The 16,646-nt window shown below is 38.6% G+C and overlaps 1 protein-coding gene across 6 annotated transcripts in view; it reads left to right on the plus strand.

Annotated features, from left to right (window-relative positions):
- CLCN3 (chloride voltage-gated channel 3) overlaps positions 1 to 16,646 on the plus strand; it is a 76,742-nt gene that overhangs the window by 55,359 nt on the left and 4,737 nt on the right. For 4 of the 6 annotated variants that reach the window (XM_069786884.1, XM_069786889.1, XM_009925682.2 and 1 more), the window contains 6 exons: positions 3,701 to 3,781; positions 5,041 to 5,586; positions 10,235 to 10,421; positions 11,798 to 12,196; positions 13,904 to 14,120; positions 16,495 to 16,570. In XM_069786884.1, coding sequence (XP_069642985.1) covers positions 3,701 to 3,781; positions 5,041 to 5,586; positions 10,235 to 10,421; positions 11,798 to 12,196; positions 13,904 to 14,120; positions 16,495 to 16,570 — 1,506 coding nt within the window. The remainder of the gene's footprint in view (positions 1 to 3,700; positions 3,782 to 5,040; positions 5,587 to 10,234; positions 10,422 to 11,797; positions 12,197 to 13,903; positions 14,121 to 16,494; positions 16,571 to 16,646) is intronic. The other 2 variants (XM_069786897.1, XM_009925793.2) reach the window with 1 other exon arrangement.

The raw sequence follows: 16,646 nt of genomic DNA on the forward strand, positions 1-16,646 counted from the left end.
TTTTACCCTTTCTTAAGTATCTTACCACAGAGATGCCACCAGCATCACTGATGGGCTCAGCTTTGGGCAGCAGTGGGTCCATTTTGGAGCCAGCTGGAACCGGCTCTGTTGGATGTGGGGGCAGCCTCTGCTGTCTTCTAAACAGAAGCTACCCCTGCAGCCTCCCCACTACCAAAACCTTGTCACGTAAACCCAATAGAGAGTGCCATAACATTCTTATTAATTCAATAAAATTTTCATACTGTAAAATAAAAAAGCGTATCATCCCAGCTGTGCTTCAGTTCTCAGGCTCAACTTCTATACTTGTAGAAGGAGACTGCAGAAATGGGAAATTTGGGTTCACTTGCTGTTTCCAAGCTGTGTATTCTTAAATCATTTAACTTGCCTGTGGTTTAGCTGCTCATCGCCGAATAATGTAATAATTCTTTGAGCTTCTCTGTGTATTCTTCCACAGGTGCGTAACGGCTACTACCTGGGGGTCAGTGTTCTTGCAAGGAATTTGTCCAATATTGTTACAATTAGCATGCACTTTAACCGTCCGCATATATTGAATGTAATTCATCCATGATGCTGTAGGACTAGCTGCTGCTTCAGTTCCTCTTAATCTCTCCCTTAATCTCAGTTCACCTCAGAACTTTTTTGCAAGTTTTTGCTTGGAGACTGAGTGCAAATCTCCAGGACTGATACAAAAGCTATGTAGTCTGTCATTGTGTCGTGGTTTAACCCCAGCCAGCAACTAAGCACCATGCCGCCGCTCACTCACTCCCCAGCACCCAATGGGATGGGGGAGAGAATCGGGGAAAAAAAAAGTAAAACTTGTGGGTTGAGATAAGAACAGTTTAATAGAACAGAAAGAAGAAACTAATAATGATAATGCTAACAATAATAAAATGACAATAATAATAATAAAAGGATTGGAATATACAAGTGATGCACAATGCAATTGCTCTCCACCCACCCATTGTCACCCAGTTAGTCCCCAAGCGGCGATTCCCCCCAGCCCCACTTCCCCCAGTTTCTATACTGGGCATGACATCATGTGGTATGGAATACCCCTTTGGTCAGTTTGGGTCAGCTGCTCTGGCTGTGTCCCCTCCCAACTTGTGCCCCTCCAGCCTTCTTGCTGGCTGGGCATGAGAAGCTGAAAAGTCCTTGACTTAGTCTAAACACTGAAAACATCAGTGTGTTATCAACATTCTTATACTGAATCCAAAACATAGCACTATACCAGCTACTAGGGAAACAGTTAACTCTTATCACAGCCAAAACCAAGACACATCGATTTATGTCCCTTGAATAATATTTGTGATTGATGGACCTCTGTGCCACACACATCTAGAATAGAGTACAATAGAATAAAATAGAATAATTTCAGTTGGAAGGGACCTATGACAATCATCTTGTCCAACTGTCTGACCAACTCGGGGCTCACCCAAAGTTAAAGCATGTTGTTAAGGGCATTGTCCAAACACTGACAGGCTTGGGGCATTGACCATCTTTCTAGGAAGCCTGTTCAGGTGTTTGACCACCCTCTCGGCAAAGAAATGCTTCTTGATGTCCAGTCTAAACCTCCCCTGATGCAGCTTTGAACCATTCCCTTGTGTTCTATCACTGGATACCAGGGAGAAGAAATCAGCATCTACCTTTCCACATCCCCTCTTTAGGAAGCTGTAGAGAGCAATGAGGTTGCCCCTCAGCCTCCTTTTCTCCAAACTAGATGAGCCCAGAGTCTTCAGGTGCAACTCGCAGGACATGCCCTCCACCCCTTTCACCATCTTTGTTGCCCTCCTCTGGATGCATTTAAGGACCTTCACATCCTTCTTAAATTGTGGGGCCCAGAACTGCACACAATACTCAAGGTGAGGCTGCACCAGCACTGAATACAGCAGGATAATCACCTCTTTTAACTGGCTGGTTACACTGTGTTTGATGCACCCCAGGATGGGGTTTGCCCTCTTGGCTGCCAGGGCACACTGCTGACTCACAGTGAGCCTGCTGTTGATGGCACCCCCAACTCCCTTTCTGCAGGGCTGCTCTACAGCCACTCCTCTCCCCTTTTTTACTTGTGCCCTGTGTTACTCCGTCCCAGGTGCAGAATCCACCATTTGGACTTGTTAAATTTCATCCCATTGATCATTACCCAATGCTCCAATCTATCTAGATCCCTCTGCAAGGCATCTTGTCCCTCAAGAGATTCAATAGCACCTCCTGGTTTGGTATCATCAGCAAACTTGCTAATGGTGCGTTCAACTCCTGCATCCAGATCTTTGATAAGTATATTGAACAGAACTGGCCCTAGAATTGAACCCCCGAGGAACACTGATGGTGACCAGTGGTTGCCAGCCAGATGTAGCCCCATTCACTATAACTCTTTGAGCCATTCAGCCAGTTCTTCACCCAGCACACCGTGAAACCGCTCATCCCACAGCTGGACAACTTGTCCAGAAGGATGCTGTGAGGGATGGTATCAAAAGCCTTACTAAAATCCAGAAAAACTACATCCACTGCCTTCCTTTCATCCAAGGCAGGTGACCTTGTCATAGAAGGTTAACAGATTAGTTAAATGGGATTTTCCTTTTGTGAACCTATGTTGACTGTGCCTGATGATTGCATTATTCTTTAAATGCCTTTCAATAGCACCCAGTATAATCTTCTCCATAATTTTTCCAGGAACTGAGGTTAGGCTAACAGGTCTATAGTTCCCTGGGTCTTCCCTCATGCTCTTTTTGTAGATGGGAAGAGCATTGGCTAGCTTCCAGTCAGCAGGGACCTTCCCAGACTCCCAAGACCTTTGTTAGATGATCGAGAGGGGTCCTGCCATAACATCTGCTAGCTCTTTCAGTACTCTTGGATGAATCCCATCAGACCTCATGGACTTGTGAACATTCAACTGATACAGCTGGTCCCTTACACTTCTGGTGTCCACAGATGGAAGATCACTGTTGCCACACTTGTGGTCCTCTAACTCAGGGGACTGAGCAGCCCAAGGTCTATTAGTATTATTAAAGACCGAGGCAAAAAACACATTGAATGCCTCTGCTTTTTCCTCATTCTTATTAGTCAGATGACCATCTTCCACAAGTATCGGTCCAATGTTTTCTTTAGACCTCCTCTTGCTATTAACATACTTAAAAAAAGCCCTTCTTGTTATCTGACACAACACTGGCCAGTTTCAACTCTAACTGAGCTTTGGCCTTTCATGTCTTCTTTCTGCATATATGAACCACAGCTCTGTAATCTTCCTACTAAGCCTGACCTTGCTTCCAGAGATCATAACAATTTCTTTTTCCTCTTGAGCTCCATGAGGAGTTCCCTGTTCAGCCAAGCTGGTCTTCTGCCCCGCTTGCTTGATTTATGACACAGTGGAATTGCCTGCTCTAGTGCAGAGAAAACTTAATACAATTTCTTGAAAATGAGCTATCAGCAGTTTCGTACTGCAGCATAGACCCCTTGGGATGCTTCACTGGGGAGGCTTTGAGCAGTGTCCTTGGCTTCATCATGGCTAGTACCCGGTTGGTGGCTGCTGTGGCCACATCCTATGAGCATTCTGATACGCTTCCTTGATGCTTATCTGTTAGCAAGTCTGTGTGTCCTTGATAGAAACATAGAAGAGACTGATAACTATAATGAGATTCTGGTTTTCATGTTTAAAGTGTATCACAGACTGAAAAAAACAACCCTCACCATTGTTCTTTTCCAGGTGTTGTCAGCTGCCTCAGCAGCAGGAGTATCTGTAGCCTTTGGTGCCCCAATTGGTGGAGTCCTTTTCAGTCTGGAGGAGGTATGTCAAGAGATGGCGCTGAAGGATAGATATTTTAAAAAAATCTATTTTAGCATGAATAATCTTAGAGTCCTTTAAGCTGTGGAGTCTTTCCTAAGAAGGAAATTATTTTTGGACCCACATTTCAAAGTCAAGAGTCCTGTGACCAGCAAACTCCTAGAAATACTTTTTCTTTTCTTTGGATGAATGTCAGCTTTGCTTTATTCTTAGTTATATTTTTCTGGAGAAGGGCTGAGTCAGTGAATAATTGCAGTTTACATACAAATAGAGATACAGCAGTTTTTCACTCTAGGGTTGTATTCTAAAAAAAAAAATGAAAAATTGGGCTCTTTTTTTTTTTTATTTTGAAAGAGGCTTTAGAAACCTATTGGACAGTTTTGTGAAGCAAGTTTTTAAACATTAGTTTTCTTAAAGTTTCAGACACTAAACACAATTAAATATGTTAATTATTAAAAAGGCAAATATGCTATGACTGATCTCCAAGGCAACCAGACTGTTTTGTATTAGTTTTCATTAGTTGTTTTCAGAATACCTAAAAAAGTTATTTAGATCATTAGCATTTTTAAAGAAAACTGAAAATCTAAAAATCTCTGAATTGAAAAAAGGAAGCAAAATATTCTTTTATGTGTAATTTTGCTATATCATTAGGGGATTTTGAGGAATTCCTTTGTTGCAAAAAAAAAAAAAAAAAAAATCCAAAAAAGCTCAGAAGAAAACTCTTGAAATTCAAATCAAGCTATGTGGGGCTTAAGTATGAAACTGCATGTTCTGTTCTGAGGATTTTTTTTTTAATGTTTTAGTCATACTTCATAAAAATAACACATCTGCCAGAAACCTTTCAATGTAGATTGAATGGAGACGAAACAGTATTAGCAGGAAATTTGAGAGAGCAACTAGTATGCAGTCTGGTTCTTATGAATGCTAGAAAGAGATAATTATAAACAGAGAAGCTTTTAAACATAAAATACTATGCATTATTTCCTAACAGTCTTAAAACAGCAGTGGTTTCAATACTGCTTTAGTATTGACTTTAAAACTGATATAAGTATGAATTGTTATAGAGCTTTTTAAAAATGATGTAGTATGTTCTGGAGTGCCAGTGCTCCAAGTGATAGGAATAATACTGATAATAAGACTAGGTTTGGGGGTTTTTTTTAGCATATACCATGTGAGCAGCAGTACTGTAACATGTGCATCAACCAGTCTTTCCAGTATTTTTAATTGAATCACTAATAATTCCTATGTATTGCCTTTTGCAGGTCAGTTACTATTTCCCACTGAAAACTTTATGGAGATCTTTTTTTGCTGCTTTAGTAGCTGCATTTGTTTTAAGATCCATCAATCCTTTTGGTAATAGCCGCCTAGTTCTTTTTTATGTGGAGTATCACACTCCTTGGTACCTTTTTGAACTGCTTCCTTTTATTCTTCTGGGAGTATTTGGTGGGCTCTGGGGAGCATTTTTCATCCGAGCAAACATTGCATGGTGTCGTCGACGCAAATCTACAAAATTTGGGAAGTATCCTGTCCTGGAGGTTATTATTGTTGCAGCAATAACAGCTGTCATTGCATTTCCTAATCCATATACAAGGCTAAACACCAGTGAGCTTATTAAGGAGCTCTTCACAGACTGTGGGCCATTAGAATCCTCTTCCCTCTGTGACTACAGAAATGATATGAATGCGAGCAAAATAGTAGATGATATTCCTGACCGTCCAGCAGGCACTGGAGTCTATTCAGCTATATGGCAGTTGTGTTTAGCACTCATATTTAAAATAATCATGACCGTCTTCACCTTTGGTATCAAGGTAAGTGTGAATGCAGTGGCTGTATCGTCTGCTGTGATTACTTTAATTATTGCCTTTCTCATTTTCCATCTCTCAAAGCCAGCAGCTAAAAAAAGTCTTTTTACTGTTGATTAATAAGCAAGTCTTGTAGAAAACAATATTAAATTTAATGAAATTCAAACTAGCCCTTTGTTCAGCTGAACAGAAACATGTGCTAAATTTAATGGGGAACAGTAACTGTGTGGGTGGATGGCTGTTTGTATGGGCCTGATTCAGCAATAAGGATGATTCTAAAATTTCCAAGAGCTGAGTTCAGCTGAGTTCAAACATAACCACTCAGGTTCCTTAGTTCTGTTACATGGAAGAATAAAAGACTGTACCTCTTGAACAACTTGTAGGGTTTTTTTAAATCTCCTCTCCTCATTTATCACATAAATGTAATTACTGCAGACTGTCAAAGGGAGCCAACGATGATTTCTTTCCTGAAATTTCCAGTATTCCATGTCATGACTAGAAAGCGGCTTTGCTTATGTGACTGTGATGGGAATTTCTTCTCCATTACGAAGCAGCATAATTTTTGTTTTTCCCGGTCATTTCATAAATCTGTTTCGGAGCTCTCTTCAGCTTCTCTCCAAGCTCTGGCTGTTCTCTGAATGACGTATAACTGTCATGCCTTCATCATTTTCTGTCTCGTCAGGCTCCCTTTGTAGTTTTTTGCAACTACATCATTAGCAAACATGTCTTAACACAAACGTATTGTAGAATGTTCACTAAGCAGGATTTGTGTTTAAACTGGCATTAACTTTTAAGTCTACATTGCTGTTCTGTGTAACTGCATGCATAAGAAAACAACTTCTTTACTGTGAGAGTGGTTGAACACTGGAATAGGTTATCCAGAGAACTTGTGGAGTTTCCACCTTTGAAATAGCCAAAACCTGACTGGATGCAATCCTGGGCAGCCTGCTGTAGTAGACCCTGCTTGAGCAGAGGTAGACAATCTGGAGCGGTCACATCCAACCCCAACCATTCTGTCATTCTGCGACTGATAGAACAATATTATGTTGTTTCTCATGTGTTGATATCTTAGAAGATGTTGCAGTCTGTTACTTGAGGTTGTTTCCCATATGTTGGTTGATGGGTAAGAGAAATCCATTGTGTGTATTTTAATTGCTAGTCTTCCACAGGTCAAAATTTCAGACATTATTCTTTAATGTGACCACTCCAATCTGTTGTATTGGTTTGTAATCACATGCTGTATTTTACTTATATCTGGGGCTCTGCACTTCTAAGCATTCTAACATTTTTTTTACCATTCATGTGTTTGTGTGCATCTGGCTCCTTCTCATGGGGTTGTCACCACAGGATCACATTTTGTGTATTAGAATTCACTAGATTACAGAATGGTAGAGCTTACACTTCATTTGGTTTTGGTTCATTTTCTCAGAACTTCAGCATCTGCAATTTGGTGGAAATATTTTTGTGAAGTTGTAAGAATATATTTATTACTTTGCCAATAGGCAAAGAGTCATGCTGCTGTCAATGACGGGACTGTGCTACATACATTTCTCTGAAGCTTTAAAGCATATGGCTGCTTAGAATGTCAGCCAGTATCTGCAGAAGGGGGCATCACTTTAATGTTATATTTCTTGGATTTTAAGCTTTATTTCTATGAAAGGAGAAGAAAATTCAAAATTCCAAGGAAAAACAAAAAAAGCCAATTTTGTCATTTAAATCATTATTAGGGATCCTCTGGGCTCTCCAGGTCTGTTCCTGGAGCTGTAGCCATATGCAAACAGATGTCTCCCCCACAGGAACTGTCTTCCTGTGAGGTAAGCAACGCAACTTAGCTGCCGCCTGTGGAGCATGGTGATTCTTGCTGCTCTTACTGCCGTGAACAGGGATCACCAAGAAGCTGATATGGCAGTGGTTTGGGTTTTTTGTCTTGGTTTTTTTTTTTTTTTCCTTTCAGGCTTTTGTATGTATACTGTACTGCTTCTTATTAGTAGACTCATTACTGTGTCGTCATGGTTTAACCCCAGCCAGCAACCAAGCACCACACAGCCGCTCGCTCACTCCCCCCCACCCAGTGGGATGGGGGAGAGAATTGGGGGAAAAAAAAGTGAAAAACCTGGGTTGACATAAAGACAGTTTAATAGGACAGAAAGGAAGAAACTAATAATGATAATGCTAACAATAATTAAATGACAATAATAACAAAAGGATTGGAATATACAAAACAAGTGATGCATAATGCAGTTGCTCACCACCTGCTGACTGATGCCCAGTTAGTTCCCAAGCAGTGATCCACCGTCCCTGGCCAACTCCTCCTAGTTTATATACTGGGCATGACGTCACATGGTATGGAATACCCCTTTGTCCAGTTTGGGTCAGCTGCCCTGGCTGTGTCCTGTGCCAGCTTCTTGTGCCCCTCCAGCCTTCTTGCTGGCTGGGCACGAGAAGGTGAAAAATCCTTGGCTTAGTCTAAACACTACTTAGCAACAGCTGAAAACATCAGTGTGTTATCAATATTATTCTCATCCTGAATCCAAGACATAACACTATACCAGCTACCAGAAAGAAAATTAACTCTATCCCAGCCAAAACTGGGACGTGTCTAAATGCTGACGATCAACAATTGGGGTGGGATTACAGCTTTGCCTCAGAACCTAGCTGGTATGCACTACCAAAGAAGTGGAAAGTCGCACACATATCCTGATTCCTTGCTTGTCTCAAAGATGATGCATGTGCCACAGAACAAATCTTTTCCTCTGTAGTATAACTTGAGTTAGGTTGGCATGCACTGGAGAAGAAAGCTGAGACAAGGTAGAACGTAACTTTTTTTCCTTGCTACTTCTCAGTGAAGGTTCCTCTCTACTTTGTGACTTGTGATTCAGAGGTTTATGCAAATGAATGCAGCTGTAAAATCATAATTACTGTTAGACTTGTAACTGTTATCCACGTGTGATGGAAAGAAGAGAAGGAGCTAGATGCATAAAAAAGTTATGTTAACCAAGTACCAGAAACAATTTGGATGTCATTTCCATGTGGTGACTGAATTTCTGTGGCATACTGCTGTAGCAGACTAGAGTCTGAGGCAATTTCAAAGATTTATATAATTACTTTTATATCTGAAATGTTATTTTTTCCGGGTGTTCACCAAGAAAGAATTTCACTCAGGAAAAAAAATTGGATTTTAACAGTTAGAAAGGGGTTTAGATACATGATTAATTGTGGGAAATCACAATAGTGGTATAAATGCACAATTTGGATATTACACTAAAATGATAGCATTGAATAGTTGCCTCTGTCAGCACTGAAATATTAGGTAATTCAGGACGGGACTGAAGGATAATTAAACTTTTTCCCCAAAACCTTTGCTGCTGCCTTTCAAACACTAGCTTTGCTATGTTTGTTTGTCCTTGGTTTGTCTGTTAGAAATCATCTTTGCAACCGTAAATATTGGCAATATAATAACAATAATAACACCAGTAATGTGAGTAGATTCTGAAATACAATTCTGCACCTGCTATTGGATTCCGTGGCAAGATCTATAGTTTGGAATTGCATAATACTTAAATTTCACAGCTGTACAGTGGAAAAAAATTAAATTATGTGTCCTGTTACACCAGGAGTGCAATTTTTTTTAATGAAGTTATTTTGACAAGATGGGTTTAGGTGCATTTAGACAAAAAGTAAAAATTCTACTACTTATTTGTAGTCAGATCTGTACCTCAGTCACAGTAGAAAATATTTTGATACTAACAACTGCTATGAGGAGAAGCAGTGGGCATTTCCAGTTTAATGAGACATGTAGACACCAGTATGTTTTTTGGAAAGAAGATTAGCTTCCTAAGGAGGAGAAAAGTTACACAACAACAGGTTCTCAGATGAACCCTCACTCCTTATGAAGCTGCTGATAAAAGCAAGATTTGCAATAATATTTTACTAAGCCACATTGGTATAACAAGGCTGTGTGGCCTTTTCAGTTTTTAGTTAGTAACAGAAAAACAGTTTAAATAATTAAAATTACAGTAGGAACTTTTTTTTTTACAGTAACGTTATCTACTTTTTGCACTGGGAGTTGTCCTGCCTTTTTCTCTCTCGGTGTATTTAGCATTCTATATACACTCCTTTGTATGGGAAACTGCAATATAGTAAGCAAAGCCTCTTTTAAAAATCACCTGTTTAGTTGGCCTTCTAAGTTACAGCAGTTTTAGGAAGCAGTTTAGGAAGGCAGTCGTATGTGCAAAGTTTGTTTAGTAAGTGAATGTTGACTCAGAGAAGCATGAAGTAATAAGGGAGATGGGAAGTTGTAAGGAAGACTTTTCAGTACTAGTAACACAGCTTAGATTGGACACACATATGGTAAGAATTGTGCTGTTGCCACTGAGAGTCTGGTTTGTGGTCCTGTATTGGTAGATTTGCTTTTAAATACAGTAAAATATAAACAAATGTGCTCATAAAATGGATTCAGCCAGCCGGGTTGATCAGAGGTATCAATAGCATTGTGTTAAGTTTTACTAACCTTGCAAGGTCAATTTACATGGTTTTAACCTGACAATTTGAGTATCTGCATCTCTTTTGGGAAAAAAAAAAAAGTTTACTTACAAAACAATGCATCAGGTATGTTCCCATCAGCATGACAGTAGTTCTTACGTTTTTGTCACAGGTTCCATCTGGGTTGTTCATACCTAGTATGGCAATTGGAGCAATAGCAGGAAGGATTGTAGGAATTGCAGTGGAGCAGCTGGCTTACTACCATCATGACTGGTTCATTTTCAAGGAGTGGTGTGAAGTTGGAGCTGACTGTATTACACCTGGTCTTTATGCCATGGTTGGTGCTGCTGCGTGCTTAGGTAAATAAAATATAATAAAGTAAACAATTATCTGATTTCTTGTATGTTGCCAAAATAATGATTAAAAAATGAAAGGAAATATAAATGTATGCATTTTGGAACACCTTTTTATGTGGACTTCTCTCTCTGCAGAATAATACATTCACATCTCTATAAGAGACCATCAGATCCTTGTGATCTGAGGACTAACGTGAAATTCAAACTGATGAGAAATAGAAGAATTTAAATAGTAGTGTTTGCTTTCTCTTTTTGGTATCAAGAGGTGTCATTACTGCATCAGTCAGAAAAATCAGTTCCTTGAAATTTATGAAGTAGAGGGTCTGCAGAGTGAAGTACTGTTGAAATTACTACAAGGAGGTGACGTGATCAGCTGCCACATCTACATGAATTGCAAAAAATGTTCTTGAAATCCATAGTCCAAACAAAACTTTCAGAAGTGTTTAATGATTTGAGGGGTCCAGCTTGAGGTATTTTGAACAAGTCTGATTTACAAACTGTTGAAAATCAGCTCCATGGAAAGAGACTTAAGTTGGGCACCTAAACTAGGAGAGGTTTTTTGAAGGCCTTGTCTCGTCCTAGCTTATAACTTTGTTGCCTTAGAAATTAAACTTAAAAGCTATTAGTACAGATTCTGCAAAAAGTAGACCTTTTCCTTAAGGAAGAGTGCATTTGAGTGATCAAATAAACTAGTGGTACAAATTTAGTTTTTGGAGAGGTTGTTTTGGTTTTTAATAGTTAAACTTGAATCACTTCTGAATGTATTGAAAGAAAGACCATATTCTATTCAATGAAGATAATGGCATCAGAAACCTTGGCAGGAAAAACATCTTGAATACTAACAAAAGAGAAATACAATCCCTGTCTTTTCCCATTGTCTAAGAGAAAGATTTCTTTTCATCAGCTCAGAATTCTCTTTAGCTTTTATGATTTGGCAACAGCATTAAATTCCTAATCCTTTGGACAACATAGCTGTTGAACTGCTACCTGTGACTTCCCTGCATTCGTTCTGTTCTTTTTCCAAATTCTTATCTTAATGAATTTCCTTGCATTTCACAGTATTTTTAATCTAGATGTGGTATGGAGAAATACATAGTTTTATTCTTAGTTTACAAGAAATAACAGCACATATTTTTCAAATCCTTTTATTTTCTAACTTTCTAGGAATTTTCCCTAAAGCTTTTTTTTTTTTTTTTTTTACTTCTAAAAGTTTTGTGTTAATTTTTCCTGTCTGCTCCTGTTTGTATTAGACAGAATGATGTTTGTCAGATGACCTTTAATGGCAAAGTTATGTTTGTAGTTCTCAACAGGAAGGCAGGGAATTCTAAATTCATTATTATCTGATACTAGAATGTTACTGGCTACCATTTTTCTTGCAGGTGGTGTGACAAGGATGACTGTGTCCCTGGTAGTTATTGTCTTTGAGCTAACAGGAGGGCTGGAATATATTGTGCCCCTAATGGCTGCAGTCATGACCAGTAAGTGGGTAGGAGATGCCTTTGGTAGGGAAGGCATCTATGAGGCACACATCCGACTGAATGGATATCCTTTCTTGGATGCAAAGGAAGAATTTACTCACACCACACTGGCTGCTGACGTTATGAGACCTCGAAGAAGCGATCCACCTTTAGCAGTTCTGACGCAGGATAATATGACAGTCGAAGACATAGAAAACTTGATCAACGAAACCAGCTATAATGGTTTTCCTGTTATTATGTCAAAAGAATCACAGAGACTAGTGGGTTTTGCTCTAAGAAGAGATTTAACTATTGCAATAGGTAATGATCTTCCAGTATTGCATGATAATATATGCCAATTTGAGTTAATTTATAGCTTAAATAATGTGTGTTTCTAGACTTATTTCAGGTTCAGATACCTCACACAGACTGTCTGTTCCTTTATTGAAGTATATGATTATCTTCAGTAGCAGGCTCTGAAATAGAGAAAATGATAATCTTTTTGTCAGAAAAACAAAAGTTGTCATACTGAAGTAGGCCAAAACATCATCTACTCTGGTATTTTTGTTTGTTTTGAAGCTTTTCCTAGTATCTCTTTTCCTCAGGTGATGCTACACTAACTTACTTCTTCAAAATTGAGTAATTCTCATTTTAAAACAGCAGGATTTTTTGAGAATTACTGTCCAAGTAATTTTTTAATTTAAATGTATATCATACTTGTCTCTGACAGTATGTTATTTAGTGTTGTTATAACAACTAAGATTGTATTATGGAGAGATAAGCAAAATGTTAATTATTTTAGGTTTCTGTTTTTCAATTTGTGTAATGGGAAATTTGGCCCTGGGCACATGAGCTCACAAGCCCTGTTTGGGCCCTCTTTCTCTGGGTGAGTATTAGAACTTGTGTGATACCTGTGACAATGCTGTGTGCACTGGCAGGAAAAATTCTGTGGATTTTGAGGATACTATCCTAACAGAAGGAAAAAAATCATTGTTATGTAAGAAAATGTTACAAAACTGTAACATTTGGTGCATGAAATCAGTGATGGAAGTTGCATCTTAAACTACTCTTTTTTTTTTTTCGTAATTCCTAAGATGCTACATTGACAAGTATGTCTTAGTAAAAGACACTGAATAAAGAGACACAAAAGTCTCCTGAAACTTCTTAAAAAAAATGTTTTGTGAACACAACACTGTTTACTTCAGTAAAACTTTTTGCCTGTGGTCTTAGTACTGTGTATACTATGGTAATACACTATATAGGACGTATAGGAATATCCAAAACTTGGAAATTATTATAGACATCATACGGGTTTAAGTTTACACTTACTTAAGAGTAAATGGGGCAATAGCAGAGCATTCTTCTAATAATACACTTTCACAGTAAAGACTCATTTCAGCTGCTGAGATTGCACAGTGCAAGTTGCTTTGTCTTAGATTTTGGCTGGTTTATGAGAGTCATTGTGTGAAATAGTTCAGGGTATGGGGGGGGCTCCTGTTGTCAGCAAGGTGATGAAGACCTGAAAAGGAAGAGGATCCAGTTCAAAAAAGCTAAATAAATTAATTATAAACAAGAAAACAACTTTTTCAGAGTGATCAGAAATGAGTTCTTTGGTTTCAAACCAACAATAATTACAGCCATTGGTATCATGACAGGGGGCCTGTCAACTGAGACTGGCTTTCCCCTTGACAGTTTCTTCAGCAGCCGCCTATGTTATTTTTTTAAGTCTTTCCACCTCTTTATAGTTAACAAAAGTTATTTACTAGAGTGAGAAAAGTAGTAGCCGAAGAATGGCTAAAGCTGTATGGTAGATGGTTTTTGTGATTTCTGCACAAACACTTCTTAGGCATAAAGCAGTGGCTATGGAAACACATCAAAATAGCATATATCAGAATATCAGCATCTAGAGAATAACATCAGAGTCTGGTAGTGTTGATTGATCTGTCTGTTTGCACTAAATTATCTTACTCCAAGAATGTAAATTCTTCCTCCTCTGCTGTTTCCCCCCCTCCCCTCTTTTTCTTAAAGAAAGTGCTAGAAAGAAGCAGGAAGGGATTGTTGGCAGTTCCAGGGTCTGTTTTGCCCAGCATACACCATCGCTTCCAGCAGAAAGCCCTCGACCTTTGAAGCTTAGAAGCATACTTGATATGAGCCCTTTCACCGTGACAGACCACACCCCAATGGAAATAGTGGTGGATATTTTCCGGAAGCTGGGTCTGAGGCAGTGCCTTGTAACACACAACGGGTGAGTCGAGTGGCAGCAATGCTGTTCATTTTGTTAGATACAGTGATTTTCATTTCCAGGATTAGGGTATTTGAACCAGGATATATTCCAGGATCATGGTATTCGAACCCGTAAGTTTGGTACTGCAACTGAGGACCCTAACGGTTCATTAAGAAGGTGCTGTGCTGTGGCACCTCTCTTAAATTCTTACTCCTCCCTTGTATTCCAAGTAATACAAGGCAGGTGATGACAGTCATTTTAAGATGTTCTGTTAAAAGTTAGCTCTCATTCAGCAAGTTTTCTGTGCGCGACTTGCATGTGGAGGAGATGCAACTTGTGTCACAGAAACTTAGTCTTGTGTGGTACACAGTCCAAGGCCTGTATATCCTCGTTCATATATGTTCTGGCAACATGCAATGTATCAGCTGTTGAACATCTAGAAATACCTGGGTTCATAAAAGTGAGGGAGACAGTGATCCAGTCAGTATCTCCTTTTCTGGTGTTCAGTGATGGCGATTATCACCAAGCTCTTGTTTTTGGAGTACTAACAACTAAATAACTGCTACTAGTTCTGGAACTTCAATCCGCAACTTTTGTTTCTACACTTCAAAATATTTCAAGAAAGTAATTTTAAGATTTAGACTGTTTGTAAATGAGACTATAGGGAGTTGTCATGTGATTACCCACTAAATAAATCAGACCTAGGCATGGAAACATAAATGTTCATTATAATTGCTTCTTATCTAAACTACTTTTTTTTACATGATCTTTTTCTGTGTAGCTGTTCCTTTAACATTCTGCTTTCCTGTACCTCTTGCATTAAACACTTGACACACAGCATCGCAGCTCCTACCATAGTATCTTGCTTTCTCTTTGGCATGTCTTTTAAGGCATCTGGGGAATGAAACATTGTCTGCTAATGCACCTTATTTAGGATCAAGGTACATGGGACAAAACCCAAGAAACCTGGAATATAGGTGGGGCTTTCTTTGTTTCGCTGTGGGCAAAAGGACTGCTGCTAAAAGTGGCAAATATTTCTATATCGCATTGGTTTCCAAGTTGTATTTTTTCAGATGTATTTTAAAACAAATTTATTTAAAATGCTTTCCTGTTGTTTTTTTTTCTTCAATGCATCCCTGTATTGAACAGCGAGTAGATGTTTTCAGAAGCATAAATGATTTTAAGAACCTTTCTATGATGGGGAAAGGACATAATGATCTGACACTTAGAAGTCAGTGCAGACATGCTTTTATTCTTGTTTTGGGGAGGGAAATTCGAGTTGATAAAAATTCAATGAAGAATATTTGCTGTGATGTTTTTTTTTTTCTTAGTTTCTGCTGTGGTTGAGTGCTCAAACTTTGACATTGATGTTAAAATTGACTCTTAATGATGCAATGACTCTTAATCATGCAAAGCTGTGTCACGCTGTCCTATAAATTTTAAACTATTTTATGGTAAAGTAGCAGCAAGTATGGATGGCTTTAATAATTAGCTGTTTTCAGATATTCATATTTGTTGTCATATTTCAATTTACAAACTTGTGATATTCCATGAGCACACTGTCCATTACAAGAAGATCGTATAGTAAATACTAGTACTAGTGGTATTTAGCCATGGCATATAGCCATGTTGGACATCAAGGACTGATCTATATTTTGGCCAATTTTCTGTAAATTGAATGTATCCATATAAAGACACACATCAACTTACTGGTTCCGATCCAGATTGGAATAGGAACTGTGCAGAAATTGGTGCTTGTGACAAACAAAGAGATATATAAAGACCGAGCCTCACCCTTCCTAATTTGTACCAGAATATACACTCCAGGGAGTTGCTCTTTATTTATACTGTTATGAATGAGAAATTTGTCTGAATTTGTCTCTTTCTAGGGAGACCAGATAACCCCGCTCTGTAGTGCAGCTTCAAACCTCAATTGTTATGACTTTACAGTTATTACTTTGTTCATCTATTGTGCCTTGTTAAAATGCAAATAATTATCTGTATGTGTGAGGAGAAATAATTGTTAAACAAAGGAAATAAAGTAGATTTTAGTTTCAGTGCCTCTAAAACCTGAAGAGGTGTGAATTTGGGGAGAAGATATGAAGTATGCTTCCCTGACGTGTATTTGATATGAGAAACGTACTGCTCTGGGGTGGTTGAAGACCCAGCTGTGTTCAGCATTTTGGGAGCAAAAGGAAAAAGGCAATGTCTGGGAAAGGGTACTGACTTTCAAATCATTTTTCATTTAATTATCTCATTAGCTTTCCTGCAACCATTCTTTTTTTTTCTTTTTTTTTCTTTTTTTTTTTTAGTTTTGCTCTAATCCTTTTTCATTATGATTAGAACTTTTATTTGATTTCACACACAGTTATTAGCATAACATGATCTGTTTCAGGATTGTCTTGGGGATCATCACAAAGAAGAACATATTAGAGCATCTCGAGCAACTAAAGCAGCACGTCGAACCCTTGGTGATTAGATATATCAGATCTCATAATTAGACACATTAGAAGTCAGGAAGCATGAAACTTGTGAACTGTTCAGGGC

The sequence above is a fragment of the Haliaeetus albicilla genome, chromosome 1 (assembly GCF_947461875.1).
Source record: "Haliaeetus albicilla chromosome 1, bHalAlb1.1, whole genome shotgun sequence".
In the NCBI taxonomy this organism is placed as follows: Eukaryota; Metazoa; Chordata; class Aves; order Accipitriformes; family Accipitridae; genus Haliaeetus; species Haliaeetus albicilla.